This window comes from Coturnix japonica, chromosome 7, assembly GCF_054131305.1.
Source record: "Coturnix japonica strain WE chromosome 7, WE-NBRP24, whole genome shotgun sequence".
NCBI lineage: Eukaryota > Metazoa > Chordata > Aves > Galliformes > Phasianidae > Coturnix > Coturnix japonica.
In genome coordinates, this window is record NC_140669.1 from 16,508,549 (window position 1) to 16,524,334 (window position 15,786).

At 38.3% G+C, this 15,786-nt stretch overlaps 1 protein-coding gene across 4 annotated transcripts in view; it reads left to right on the forward strand.

Moving 5' to 3' along the window:
• The window catches only part of CERS6 (ceramide synthase 6), an 80,693-nt gene that overhangs the window by 11,249 nt on the left and 53,658 nt on the right, over positions 1-15,786 (forward strand). For all 4 annotated transcript variants that reach the window (XM_015868584.3, XM_015868585.3, XM_085552437.1 and 1 more), the window contains exons 2-3: positions 14,188-14,293; positions 15,460-15,590. In XM_015868584.3, the coding sequence (XP_015724070.2) occupies positions 14,188-14,293; positions 15,460-15,590 (237 nt within the window). The remainder of the gene's footprint in view (positions 1-14,187; positions 14,294-15,459; positions 15,591-15,786) is intronic.

Genomic DNA, 15,786 nt, shown 5'->3' on the forward strand with positions numbered 1-15,786 from the left:
ATTTAGTGGACATTAACTTGGTAGTGTCATAATTTCTCATCCATTGTCCTTTCTCTCTTTTCCTTTTCCTCAAGTCTCTGCTCTTACAGGGTCATTTGATAGGCTTGCTTTTCTTTGCCTTGCCTCTTTGAAGAGCTTCACTAATACTGACAGTAGGCTTCAAGTCTGCAATTTAATGACTGGCTGTGAGGCAGTAACTTGTCAGCAGCTTTCCACAAGCCCTGCCTCAGGTCTGCTCTTGCACAGAGCTGCTTCACAGATGACTGTCAGATACGGCTGTGGTGGTAGTAGTGGTTGCAATTCACTTCAACACATTTGGAGTTGCCTGGAAAGAATATCCCGGTGTTCCCTGAACAGGGACTGGCAGTCCTGCAGGGGTGTTTGCAGCTTGTTCTGAACTGTGCTGGGAACTGTGTTGCAACTGTGTCACACTGCCAAAGTGATAATATAAGGATCTATTAAGAGCTTCGCTGGTTATGCATAAAAAGTGCCCTCCTTAATGATGTTTGTTTCACATTTCTCAGTGTAGTTATTTAGAGAGCAAACTAAGTGTGTGTGCATATATATATTATTAAATAGGTTATAATTATAGGGAGTAGGGAATGAAGCTGCAAGTGAGTAAAGATGTAGACTGGGAGCAAGAGAGAGGGGAAAGCGTTCACACCAGAAACAATGAGAAGTATGCTTCTAAATTCAAAGGAACATGAGATCACTTGTATCCTGGGAAGAAATTTTGTGTATGTGAATCCCTTGAGTTTTTGAGGGATGAGCTCTGAAAATTCTTAAGAATTATTTGTTTATTAAAAAGTCCAAACTTTAAGAAAGCTTTTTTTCAGTCAGATGAGTTTTTGTCCGTATCTTTGGCAATCACAGTACAAAAACTACTGCTCATGTCACTCTGGAAAATTAGTGTGCTTCTCTGATGACTTGATTAGCACTGAAGTTATAATATAAGTATAATGTTATACTGTAGCATTATAATTGTTCTTGCTTTATGTTATGTTCTGAGGAGGGATATGTGTGTGCCTGTGTGAGAGGGAAATATGGATATGGTGATGTTTTCTAGTAATACAGAACAACTCTGATTGTCTGGATCATGTAGAAACGCAAGGTGTTTTCAGTAGTTTATAGACTTTCCAGGTGTGTACTGTGGCAAGAACCCAATTAAGGAAAAGAGCTGTTTTCTGAAAGACTGGTTATGGATTTTCAAAATAACCAAGGCTTGAACAAGAAATCCGCAAACTTTAATTCCCTTTTTTGAAGGGAAAAATTGGAAAAATTTGGATTTCTTATCCTAGTTGAGTATTTAAAAAGGAAAGATAAATAAGGAACATGTCATTTAGAGAAATCCAAATATTCTGTCCAACCTTCATTAAAAGGAATAGGAGAAAATGAATCTTCTAATTTTTATAGAAGCAAAAGATCTTTATTAGGCCATCACCCATGAGCACTGCTTGAGGAGAAGCACGGAATATTAATGTACAGACTTCAAAACTGAGTAATTTGCTTGGAGTGAGTCACAGTGTGTTGGAAGCTGCTACTGGACAGTGCAGTGGTTCTAGAATGGTTTTAGTTCGGCAGCTTCCTCACAGATAGATGTTCATTTTTGACACCTTCCTTGGTCTGTCTACCTTGAATATAGTTCCAGCATTGCTGTTTCTGTACCAACCTTCTGATCCAACAGGCATTAAGCAGTGTTTGTTGGGTTGCATTTAATGTGTCATTTAGTCCTGACTCCAAGGATCCTCCTGGGTTCAGGTTTGAGGGTCCACTCCTCTTAATATGTCACTGTCAAAACAAACCACCAACAAAAAGTAACTCAAAAACTAACAAAAACAAAACCCCACAACTTTTTCTTCAGGATTTCCATGGCCATTTGTCTAAGGTACTGAGGAAGTAATTATTTTATGGCTTTCTGAGTTGGGGGTGAAAAATTATCCAAGACTTTAAAAGCTTAACAGTGACTGCTATAGGTAAGGTCCACATCAGTAATAAATGCCAAATGGGGCTTACTTAGATAAGTTGTGTGTAGTATGGCCTTGGTTTCAGAGGAATTTAGCCAAAGGCAGGCAGGCTAAACTTGAAGAAGCATCAGAGCGCCCTGTGTACATTCTGGCATTCAGTTGTAGTCTGCTGCTCAGTTATACCTGCTGTTCCAAATAGCTCTTGCAGTTGATGTGTGGTAGGCCTGGGATTACTGGTGAGGGAAAAAGGCCTTGCTATCACAGTAGAAACTCCACTGAGCACCTGTGCAGAGAGAGAAATTATTATGATTTCCATTAATTCAGGCTAAAATGGCTTCGGAATAGTTACTCATTTTGCCACCTAGATCTGTGCATTTCCTGTCCAGTGTGGCTCACTGGTTTCCCCCCTGCGTCTGTCTGGCAGTGTCTGTGGCACTTATCCAAGTGAAGATTTGGGCACGTGGACTGTCAAACCAGTTAGATTGGCCATCTTTGCCTTCTTGCAGTAATTTGTCAGGCAGCATATTGCATGTGCAGAGATGGAGTTTGACAGTGATTTGTTCTAGGATTCAGTTAGTACAGAACTGCATTTCTTTTTTCTTTGTTTTTTGTTTGTTTTTTTAATAACGGAACTGAGTGCCTTCTGCCTTGGGTGGCAGAAGGAGAGAAATGAATAAAAATGAGTGTGCCGAATTGAGCTGATTTGGTCCCTGCGTTTTGTGAAGGCTGACAAAACACTTAATGCCTCTGTGACAGTGAGTATCCGAGGTGCTTTTTCCCTAAAAGAAAATTCCTTAAAACACTTACAGAATGAATACTAAATATGAAAAGTAATCATTGTTGTACTTTGAAAATTCAGTGTCAAAATGTGATATTTGTTAGGTTTCTAAAACTGTTCACTTGCAAAGTGTAGGAGATAGACTAGCAAGCTTTCATTTAAGAATTCTAAGCTTAACAAAAAAAAAAAAAAAAGAAGAAGAAGAAATGCAGCAGATGCTATAATGTTTTCCCCATGAGCGCAGCAAAAGTGAAAGCACAGCAATTCTCCCATCTCTGTCTCTTTCCTGCCTTTCTATGCTCCTTACCCTCCTCCTCCCCTCCACCCAACATGCACCTTATGCATATGCTGCTGTTTGGCTGCTAATAGACTCTAGTAGCACTGAGTGCATTGGATTAGTATTTGTGTATTGTAAAATAATTGTAACCACTGAGTTTTTCTCCCTTTCATCTGTTATTGCATGGGTAACCCACCTGAAATGTACTCAACATAAGTAATTTTAGACCTATATGACGTATCTGTTGCATTCTCATTAATTGATTGATTCAGTAACTACTGAAAGCTAAAGAGGAAGGGTGGTGGGGAGGAACAGCAGTGAGATTGGCTAGCAAAAGAATTGACCTAGTTTTTCCAATCTGTATGGCTCTGCAGGCAGATTCGGCTCTAAACCTGTCTCTGTAGAAGAGCATTTATTTATTTATTTTTATCCCCCGTATGAACAGATGCATTTATTTTGAATGTTCAAATGTGGTAAAATGTAAAAATTTTGTTGCTACTGTATAGTGAAATGGAAATGTGTGCATATAGGGAGGAAGTGAAGAAAGGCATGCACTTCTGCTGGATGGATGTGGGTTTTGCTGCTTTCTTCTCCTCCACTCTGCCATCACTATGATCCCTGTGTTTGGTAGCTATGTGACATGAAATGCTTAACTTTTCATCCAGTCTGTCATATTTCAAGGTGTGTGAAGCCCATATTCTTACCTTTTTGCAAGAGTTGGTGTGACTGCTTTGCATGCAAAGTAAACAAGGCTGAAAGAGATATTTTAAAATAATTTTTGATAATGTCTCTTAACTAATCATTTTGCCTTCTTTTTATTTCTATTTGTATCAAGTGATTGAGGGCTCTGCTTGGTTGGGATGTTTGTTTATTTCAATTCTATTACTCAGCAGTGGAAGACCAGACATTTAGAACCAGCTGTCTCTGACAGGCTGTTGAAGTTCTGTGTAAAGTCGGTAATTGTCAAGCACTCTTTGCTTCTAAAGCCTTGTTTAGTTCAAACACTATACAGATACTGAATTGATAAGTATTCTGTATGGTTTGGGGTATAAATAACATTTAGGTGCAAGGGCCTTAACTGTTTGGGTGTCTGTGAGGTCTGCAAATGCTTTTTTGACTGAGCAAGGAGTCTGCATGAGTAAGTCTTTGCAATCAGCCTTATAGCAATTTTACCTAGATATTCTCCCACTTGGTTCCATCTCTCTTCTTTCTCTTGTAGCCATGCATACAGAACAAGACATTTCCAGTTTGGCAGTACTACGCACAACTAATCTCTAATGCAGCTGGACTACAGATTGGATGCTGCTTCAGCTGGCAAACTAACAGATCATCCAAATAGCTTTAGTTCTTGTTCCTCCAGATTGCCTCATTCATTCACACCAGAATGCTCAATTTACTTCATTGCCTAGAGCAATGGGATAAATATTCAACACCTATGGAAGACCTAATACCTAATGAGGCAGCATGTGTGTTTCTCAGAGTAGCTGGGTGGGTTTTGTATTGAGAGTAATTTATCCTGTACCCAGATTTCTGTTTTGCCGTAGCCTTGGTTTGTCTGATCAAAGCTTTGTTAACAGGCAGGTTGTTTTTCCTTTTGACCTTTTAGGTATACTTCTAAATAAGAATGCGTTTATAGTTAGGCCTTTTAGTTAAAAAATAAAATTCATGGCCTGCTATTAGTTTTATCTCTTTTTTTCTAATTCTGCTATCAAATATTCTTACATAATTATAACTCTTGTGGGCTCCTAATTTTGGTTATTAGTTTCCATTTCTGTTTTCTAACTGGAAAGGCAGAGGGTCCAGTTAGTTTGTAATGTGGTGTGAAAGAAGTTGTTTTAATTCCAAGCAGAATGCACTGCAGCGTGTTAAAACAAATGAGACAGTTCTATTGATAATAAGGAGATGAGAAGGAATGGCACCACTGAACAAGGGTAACAAGTAGTTGCCACTTTTTAAGTTTGAGATAAATGTTTCACAGTATGTTCCTGTGAAAACTCGTGCTGAGCTGAAAATAATTAAAAATGTGACTGTTTCTTTTCTGGCCTGTTTTATTGTACTAAACATGCTTGCAAAGTGATACAAAGAGTAAATGGTTCAGAAAAAAAACTCAGTTAGGAGATTTCTTTTGTATGCCCCACGCTGCAGCAATTTCAGTTCCTCTTAGCTAGCGAGCAGCTGCTCTGTGCTGGGAGCCCCAAAGCTGGCTGGGATCTGTGTGTGGGGCTCATGGGATATATGTGTCACAGGGCTCCCTGCCTGGTGCTGCTGGCTGCAGCTACCAAGGGAGTAATTGCCAAAGTGGCGTTTTGGTGATCCACAAACAAATCCTATTATTTGTTAATAGGATTTGATCTTGCACTGTTTTGTCCAATCACTAATTGTTTATCACGCATTAGGAGTACAATGAGATGTCTGTAAGCTTTGTTATGAGCGTTTTGTCTGAAAGATTTGCTGAGCATTTGCAGTAGTGGGTTTTGCTTTGGGAAGGCATCAGCATGAAAGGCAGAAAGTGGAGGCTTAGAACTTGAAACAGCAGTGTGCATCCTTCATTCTGGCACTCACCTGGCACTTGGAGATGGTGAAGCTAATAGAAACTCAGCACCTTCATCCAGTGTGCCATGGGCCTTGCACTCATTGGTGCAGAGCCATGGCTGCATTCCACCACTGCTTCTGTGCTCTTCCTGGAGAGTGCCTCAGTGAGGTGGCATATGAGCCAGGAGGATGTTAGGAAAATTTGTAAGTAATTTGAAATAGGATGAAAGGATGGAGATGAGAAATGTACAGGGCAGCTTGAAGCTGGTGAAAATTGGTTTTGTTTGAATGTATGAATGAATGATCTGCATTGTATTTAATGATGTAGTGCCTGTCCTCTCCTGGCCTGGTTGAATCTATTTGAAGTTTGGATGGTGTTATGTTTTCAGGTGGTCTCAGTTTGAGGATACAACAGGCATAATTATTTATTGTATAGTTTGACTGTATGCTTCTTCAGAAATATGTTTTATGAATACTTGAACGTATTTGTATTATTCTCTGTGTGTGTGTGTGTGTGTTAGAAGTTAATTAGAAATAAGTTGAACAATGAAAATTTTATCCTAGTTGGAAAAGGGATTTTGTTCTAATGTTGTATAAAAAATCTGGACAGAAATGAAGCTCTAATTCTTGTTGTTGAGTAGTCAGACAATATGTAAAAGTTTGATTTTTGTATATACACAGATTACATATATATTTGAATACCTGTGTATATATGTGCATCTATTTCATATGTATGTCATTGTTTGGTTCTGTTTTGTTTTTGTTTTTTTTTTAAATATTTAGATGTTTCACTGTTTGAATATAAAGGTGTTTTCATATCTATTCTTCCTGTTCTTTTCTCTACTCAATTTTTAATCTCATTTGGCCATGTATTTTCATATGTAGTTGTGGTAAAGATGACTCTTTGATTCTAACACTTGGCATACATGTGTGTGTACATACATGTATGTGTATAATGTGCATTTATATGCACATACATGTATTATATAATGTGCATGTATAGTACATACATATGCACACACACAAAATGTATATAAATGAGTACCTTTGATCATCTTGTGTGACTAATACCTGCCAGCCAGGATAAAAATTGGTTCTTTAAGTACTTTGAAAAGGTTTGATTTTGTGACCTCACTCTTGGAATGAAAGTTTAACTTCTAAGTCAAACCAACCATCTCTACTTCAGCTGCTGACAGAGACGCAGCCATCCTGCTGTGAGGCATCTGTGACCTATTCCCTCTTCAAAGGGAACAGTCTTCACTCACCAGAAGAAAGATTTAGTCTGAGCTTTCATCTCAGAGTAGGAAAGTTCCTGAAACACATAATGCCTCCAGATGGAGGAAGAGACAGGATTTGCACTGCAGTTACTGGTTTGTCACTAAGAGTGAGGTATAAATTTAAATCCTCTCTGCCATACTCTTGCACCACCCTCAGACTCTCAAGAGAACAAAGAGGAACTTTACAAATATTTAAAAGCTTTATGGCAAGTGCTTCTCTCTAGACTTCAAGTTTGTGGCTATCCTAAATAGCACAATGACAACGTTCAGGAACAAAGCATGTCTATGGAGTTCTTTTCTGTTCTATGGCTTGCTGCATACAAAAAATGAATGTTATGATATTTATTAGAAATGCAGTGGCTAAAGCAAGCATGCTTGTTGAGAAGGTTTCTCAGGAAGAAATATCAATTAAAAGCTTTCAGAACTTCAGAGGAAAAAAAAATTGTTATCCAATAATCATGTTTTTCCCTTCAGTAAGCATAAATGCTTTCTAGTAATTTGAGCCAGAGAGATAAAACCTGAATCATTCAGTAACCTGAATGCTCCTGTGAGCTACTTAGTGTTTATTTTTTTATAAACATGTGGATTCCACAGTGCGGTGCTTTATATAAATTTGATGGGAGAGATGGAATAATGATGTTGTTGCATCAATAATGGGTAATGCATCTTTCTAACATGAAGAGAAAGGACTGCATCACATCTCTTAGATGACAGGCATACATCTGTTGTTCTAAGGTCACTTCAGGAGACTTGGGAATAGATCCTCTCTGAAAGAGTTGGCTCCCATAAGCTATACAGAGAAGTTAAGGTTAATTGTGTCAGAGCTCTTACCTCTGCTTCAGGCCTTGCATCCTAGTAGTGCTTCTGGAGCAGAATGTGTTGAGAAACATAAAGAAAATTCAATTCTGGACATGGAATATTGAAGTGACTCCCTAGGCTGTGAGCAAGCTCTTTTCAGTGGTTGTCAGCAACAGGACAAAAGGCAGCAGGCACAGATTTGGGCTTCGAAGGTTTTGTCTGAATGTGAGGAAAAACTTCTTTACTTTTTGAAGGTGACAGAGCACGGGAACAAGCTGCCCAGAAATGGTGTGGATATCCAATGACTGCCTGGATGCTTTCCTGTGCAACCTACTGAGAGAAACCTCCTTTGACAGGGGGCTTGGACTTCATGATCTCCAGAGTTCTTTTCCAATCCCTATTATTCTGTGATTCTGTAGCCTAGCCAATGGATTTATCCAAGGACTGCTGAGATTTTCTGTATTTATATTTATGTGTTTGTTTTAATTAGTAACACAGGTAACTTCTGAGTTAAATTGGTCAGCTGTACAATAAGACCAAAAACTCAGCTGCTTGTTAGTATGTTGCATCAGTAAATCTGTTGACTGTCTGCTCAGAAGCAAGCCTCTTTTTGCACAGTTCTTGTAGCTGGAACTGATTGAGATTTAAAAACTGCAATGTCTAACAAGTCAGACAATTGTGATCATAAATCCCTGGAATGATTTGTGCTTAGAGAGCATGAAGCTGGGAAAATCTGTTCCACATCACTTTCAAAAGGAGTGCCTAACTCCTCAAAATTAAGTTGGACACATATTTAGTACAGACGAATTTTTGTGCTTTACAGCTGCCTTGGGTATTTATAAATATGCTAATAGGGAAAAAAAAAAGATTTGATGTGATGTCGTTAAATTGTAGGAATAACTTGCTTATTTTTTTTTACCATGGAGATCACAGTTGGCTTGTGTTAGCACCATCAATGGTCTTTTACGCAAGCACCACTTGAATCGTACCTGTGCTCATGTGACTTTTTATTAGATTCATAGAGATGCTGTATGCAGATTGGCAGTTTACCGCTCAGCTCAAACTAGAGTTCATTTTTCTTGGAATGTTACTAGCGCAACAACACATCATCAGTAGGGTAAAACTAACCTGTCTCACGACAGTCTAAACCCAGCTCACATTCCCTATCCCTCAGAGATGTTCTTCTCAGTTTTGATTCAGCATTGTTTTTTCTTAATTTGCCCATGAAGATGTTACCTTTGCAAAGGAAGGGGAGATTCAAACTTATCTTGTGCACCAACAGGCAACTCACTCAAGAGTTTTTGTGTATTTGAGAGGCTGAAGCAAAAAAGTGTATTCTCAGGTTTCATGGGGAATTCTCAGCCAGGATCCTGTCCAAAGGCTTTACAGAAGTTTCAGTCCATTAGCACAGAATACATAGGAGCAGCAATTTATTGTGGCTTTTTTAAGGACGGTATAGATACCGTCCCAGAAAACACACAGTTTGGCAGGTGATGGATGGCTCTGTAAGATTTAGGTTATAGTAAGGCAAACTGCCTGTTTGCCCATAGTCCATACTTCTGACAAAAATGATAGCCAAATTGGAGTAGTTCAAGCTGTGATCAACATACTTTTTTTTTAAGTGTCAATTGTACGCTAGCTTTACTTTTCTGACTGGTACTGATTAAAATCTGCTAGTGGGCTTCCACAGTGAAACTGGCCACAAAATAAAACTGTTCAAGCAAGGGAAGAAGCTTTCTGTGCTTGAAACGCATCAGCGGAAAAGTGTTTTCTAACCCATGTGAAGATTTTCCAGTGTCATTAAATGTGCTACATACATGTGTTAAAACTAGACAGAAGAGGTCATCGCTTTAACAAGACTCAGGAGAAACAAGAAGGCTGATGCAAACCTGAGAAATGACAGTATTAGGTTAGAAACAGAAATGAATTCAGTTTCTGTTTTCAGACCGTGGGAGAGGTTTCAAGGTTGTGAAGTAGACAGGTCACTTGTCTCGGTACAGTTAGCTTGAAAGATTTAAATTCAAAAATTGAACAGCTTTCAGAAGCCTTAATACTGCTGCATGGAGTGGGAGCATTTGTCCCAGATGATTACAGGCTTTCCTGTATGCTGGTTTTGACAGGATTTGGGGCAAACATTGCACATCACAGTAGGACCCTTTGATTTGTAGTAAAATGCAGAGTCGCTAAAAAATAAAAATAATTAAAAAAAAAAAAAAGTACTCTTCTGCTTCCTGTGACGCAAAATTTGTTAGTGCTGATGAGTATTAGCCTCATAGGACAATGAAGGCCACAGAAATGCTAAGTCACAGCCTGAACAAAGTGACTGAGCACCTGGTGGGAAGGCAGGGCCAACCCTTCCCAGACCTCATTTAAGGGTTGGCAGTGGATGTAAGGGTATCTTGCTGGAGATCCCTGCCTACCTGAGGCCTTGTGGAGGGAAGCATTTCTTTCCTTTATTTCTGTGCCTGTGGCTGTTGCTTTTGAGCAAGTCCTCACTTGCTACACCCTAGGACTTTGCTACTCTGCTGTCATTGCTGTGCTTTCCTTTGTGTTATAGTGTTATAAAGGCCAACTCTAAAATGTCTCGTTAATTCTGAGTTTAAAATGATATAATTTGTCAAGATGAATAGCAGTGAGTTTTTAAAGGCTTGTGGTAATTAATTAGCAAGGCTGAAACATGCAGTAAATGAGCATAGAAGTAACTGTGAGTCATTGGAAGTGTTTCCCTTACTCTTTTATTGAGGTTATTTGATTTGTGATGTACACATCCACATTGTTTCTAGTTTGTTTGTTCAGGATGATTTGTGTTTATGAAAGATCTGGCTCATTCATATTTCTAAAGTTTTCACAGGATGTGAAGGGTGTAGAGAGTGGAACTAGCAGATTACTGAGCTGTGACTTTCTGAATGTGAGAAATTGCGCTCTTGTGTAGAGCACTGAAAACAACTTCTGAATAGTGTGAAGGTTTGGGCTTTCATTTCAGCTGGGACCAAAGGATGGGTGGAATTGTGGCCTTTTGTTACATAGTATCGTGCCCACTATAACTACTGCAAGCAGTAGCTTTAACTTCTACTGGGACAAAAATCATTAAACGTTTAGATTTTAGAATCACAGAATACTTAAGAGTTGGAAGGGAGCCCTGAAGGCCATCTAGTCCAACTCCAGTGTAGTGAACAAGGACACCACAGTTACATCAGGTTGCCCAGGGCCTTATCCAGACTCGTCTTGAAAGTCTCCGGAGATGGGGCATCAACCGCATCACTGCACAACCTATTCCACTGCCTCACAACCCCCACTGGGATTTTTTTCTGATGTCTGACCTAAGTCTACCCTCTTTGAGCTTGAAACCATTTCCCCCTTTTTGTCATCGCACACCCTGCTAAGGAGTCTGTCCCCTTCTTTCCTGTAGATCCCCTTTAGATAATGGAAGGCTAGTCTAAGGTCAACTCGGAGCCTTCTCTTCTCTAGGCTGAAGAGCTCCAGCTCTCTCAGACTGTCCTTGTAGGAGAGGCATGCCATTCTGTGGATAATTTTTGTGGCCCTTCTTTGGATGTATACCAACAGGTCTATGTTTTGGTTGTTGTTGTTGTTTTGTTTGTTTCATTTTTAATATTTTATTTTTTTTGGATTTTCCACTTGCTCATCTGCCATAATAGCAGCTGGGTTTGTAAAATGATCATTTGCTAAAGACACAAATGGGAAAGCCAATGTGGTACTTAATCAAATTTATGCGTGTTTTATGTGGACCATGAGGCCTTGCTGTCACTGCTGAAAATACTTGAGAAATAAAGGCACAATCCAAAATAGAAACCAGTGGCTGCCTTTGGATGTTACATGTTGCTTACAAATGCCTGTCATATTTCGACAGCATGGAATTTCTTGGCCAGCAAGGGCAAAACATTTTCTGCCTGGGTGCTCTGTAGTAACCTTTGTTATCCGAATGGTTCCCTTTGGCTTTTTTGGGTTTGGTTTGCTTTAAAATATGGTTTTAAACCAGGGTTGAGGAGGCCGCCTTTGCAAAGGTTCTAGAATTCTGAGTTTAATTCCGTTGTTTATGTTGTTATTTCATTTGTAGATCCAGAATAGATGGGATTACATTTGGCAAAAAATGTTTTTCCTTTTAATTTCTGTGTAATTGAATGCTGGCTTTCAATTCAGCTTTACTGCAGTAAGTTGAAAGAGAGATTGCTATGGTGTTTTCTTGGATTTATGTATGAAGAGGAAAGCAGGCAGTGTATTCAGTTCTGCACTTCTTACTCTTTCTTCCACTATACTTCTTCCCTTTTAATTGCAATACCTTATGTAATAAATAGTCCTGTTAATTTCTGCTTAGGGAATTGAAGACCACAATAATGTAGAAATGGAAAAAATGAATAATGCTCCTAGGGAGTACAACATTTGACAAAACACTCAGTTTTTGCACGTATCAAATAGTGCTTTTGGTTTGTTTCGTTATGAATTAACTTAAATAGTTACAGAAAATTATTTGTGAGAATTATGATAACAATAGGAAATTTGAGATTCTATTGATTTAATTCTAACATGTTGTTCAGGGTTAAAATGAAACTATTAATATTGCAAAGGGTAGTTTGAAAATAGGTTTTCACGAGAAAACTATAAGATCTCCTATTTTATCTCTCTTTGTCCTATGTTTATTTGGACTATTCATTAGCCAGGCAAGTTTTAAGAATGGCATTTAAGCAAATCCAATGGCTGGGTTTAGGTTTGTTAAATTTGCTTCCAGGAGAATTTTTCTAGTGGGAACTGTTACTTGCTTTTGACTGGAGCACATTAAAAACTTTTTTTCCTTTTAAATTACTGTCTTTAGGAAACTGCCTTTCTATTGGAATTCTGTTACCTCCCATTTCTCTCACTAGAAGAGTTGAGGTATTTTTTTTACACTGAGATGTGCACATTTGTGTACACCATCTCATTTCAGAGGAGACGGACTTTTATAGGGCCCATAAAATCTATCTGAAACAATTTTTAAACCTTTATTTGTACTTACTTAGTGAATGCTTCTTGACATTGCTGTTGACAGTGACAGTCAAAATTGGATTCCTTGTTGAATAAGTGAAACTGATGAAGTTGTCTTTACTTATTTTTATTTTGCCTATGTCACTTCTCTGCCTTGTCTCTACTAATACATATTTCCTTGTAGAGCTTTGTGAAATTTGCTTGAACACTGAGCAATGTTCTCTTTACTGTCTGTCTTAAACCTGTTTCTTGTCTGGCTCTCTTGTCTTCTGGAGAAATTGCTTGAACTTATTTAGTAGTGAAGATCATACTGAGTTCAGGGGTGTTTAGGAATCTGATTTTCAGAAGACAGTGGGATCCAGTTCTCACTCCAGTTACCATTGTGGCCACCACCACTTGTTAGAAGTCAGCAAACCTTATTTTACCCTGGAGTTCTCCTTCAGCTGTGTGATTAGGGGACCCCAGAAATATAGGAAAAAAAAGGATGTACCTGAGCTTGAGGAGTTTATACATAAACAGACTAGTAATACTTAAATATGATTTATTTAAGTAGCATCCTGAATTATTCCAATTCAAGTTTTCCTGTATGTTTTTTTCCAACTGGGAGACATTTTATAGTCTCACAGTAGTCACCGCTTATGAGCAAAAGATAGGGGTAAATACTGACATATTTCTCTGAGAGTGTCTTCCCCTTTCTTTTCAAAGAAATTGTTGGGTTCAGTACATCCACTCATGCTTTGCTGTGATGCCATGGCTTACATCTTTGGTGCTGTTGAAATGATGTTTCTGATTCCTCTACTATTCCTGAATACCAAGACTTAGTAATTTTTATGGGGATTCAAGAATGGGGTTCAAAGTTGCAAATGGTTTAATTCTTCAATGTAATGTTGAGCTTTGCAAATTATGTAATTAATGTTTAAAATATCTTTAAAATATATTGGAGACACCCAATTTATTAACTGGATGACTTTATGGATTGGTATTTAGATCTGCAACAGCTTTGTGCTACAGCAGAAGAATTGGGAGGAAGATATGTTTCATGAGGAAAATCTCTATGGGCTCTATGTTGTTCAAGCTTTATGGATCATAAAATTATATTGACTGGGGTGCTTCATACTTATTGCCTCTAAGAAATTTGTTTGAATTTCCTCTGTGCAAAACAGGTCAAGAGGCAATTGCCTCTCTGGAAACTAACCTATGAAAAAGGTCCTGTTTGGAGAACACTACATTCTCCTTGTTTCTGCAAGCTGCCCTGCTCTTTTCATAGTGGTGCTTGTCTGGGCACTCTCATACTTTTTTTTGTGTGTGTGTGTGCTTTTTTCTTTTCCCACGCATGAAAGAAAATCCTCCACATTGTACTCTGTGGTGGAGTTCACTTCATCTTTCAAAGTGCTGTGACTTACTTTGTCACAATCACTTGCATGAGGTTTCTTTTAAGCAATTAGGCCAACAATTGGTTTGGGGGTTTTTGGCAGGCTTATAATACTTGTGCATTTATCACATATCATTTATTGATAACAGTAATGAAGTAAATAATCAAAGGGTTTCACTTACCTTCTTTTTTTACTCTTCTGTTTCTTGTAGGTTCATTGCTAAACCATGTGCCTTAGGCCTTAAAGTCCAAGCCAATGGACCACAAAAAGCTCAACCTAATGCTATCCTGGAAAAAGTTTTTACGGCCATTACAAAGGTACAGTATTTATGTAATAAAGTGGGATATGGCGCTATAAAATATATTTGAATGAAATGAAACTAACTGCTCAGAGCTGTGTTGCATTTTCACAGCTGAAATCAGAACATGCAAACACTGATGTTTTGGTATGCTAGCTTGAGCAGTTGAGCATCACCTTGTGAGCTTTTAATTAAAAAAAAAAAGAAAAGTTATAGAAATACTTCATAGGTACCATATAGCCACCAGCTTTTTTATTTTGCTTCCTTCATTTTTTACCTTTTAGAAATTCCCACTTTTTTTTTTTTTTATTTGAATAAATAACAGATGATGAGATGCCTTACTGTGTTTTCTCTGAAATTTTTAAGATAATCTTTCTAGAACAACTGCTTGAGTGAAGGGTGCTGGTGGTTTTCTAGTCTTGTCACAGTTTGCATTGTGATTTGTGTCTTTTGAACCTGGAGGGAAAAGCTAGAAAAGTGAAAAATGGCCCATACTATTCTGTGGAGTAGTCAAGGACAGACCTTTTCTGTCTGTCTTGCTTCTGCCCTGGTTTGCAGAGCCATAACCATTCAAATGGAAGTCAAGTTTCATGTTTGCTACTGTGGAGAAGAACTCTGTAGCTAATTTTACAGGGGAAAAAAAAATAAAATAACCTCCCTGTTTCCAAGGTGATATTCCATTTGAAGTTGTCACTTTGTTTAATGACCTCATTTTTTAACATTGCCTTGCAAAAAACATGGGTTATATCCTCCTCTTTCCGTGTCAGTCAAACAATCTCCTATAACAATCAACAGGACAGAAGATGGAACAGACAAGGCATATGGAAGGCAAGGGAGTGTCTGTAATCCCTACTGCTTCAAAAGTATATGTCACGTTATCCCTGCTGATTACTGTTTCCAAGTCTCATGCAAGTTTTCATTCTGCTACCTTCTGTAAATTTCTTTACTAAGAACCCACATGCAATATTACAGCATATGTCAGCCTTCTATATTAATAATAGTCACTGTAAGCATATTTTGATGTGCGTGTGCCAGCAGAGATTTCTGTCATAGGCATTTTATTTCTATGTACCCATATGTCAGACAGACAGCCTCTAAGTCATTGGAAAGAAGTTAAATCAGTTTTAAACTTAAAATTAATGTCATTGGGAAAATAAATAATTTTTATCCATCTCTGTTGTATAGCATCCGGATGAAAAGAGGCTGGAGGGCCTCTCCAAGCAGCTGGACTGGGATGTACGCAGCATTCAGCGTTGGTTTCGACAAAGGCGCAACCAGGAGAAGCCCAGTACTCTTACGAAGTTCTGTGAGAGCATGTAAGGAAACTGTCATTATAGCACAGTCTTTAGCTTAAATATCTTAACATACATATGCTTGACAGAGATCAGAAAAGGAGGGATAAAGATAAAAGCCAATTTAAGACTTAAACCATTTTCCTTGCCTTTCTCATTCTGGGGTGGTCACTTTTAATAGCACATTTTCTTGAGTATGCTTACTGATTGGAAGCTAAAG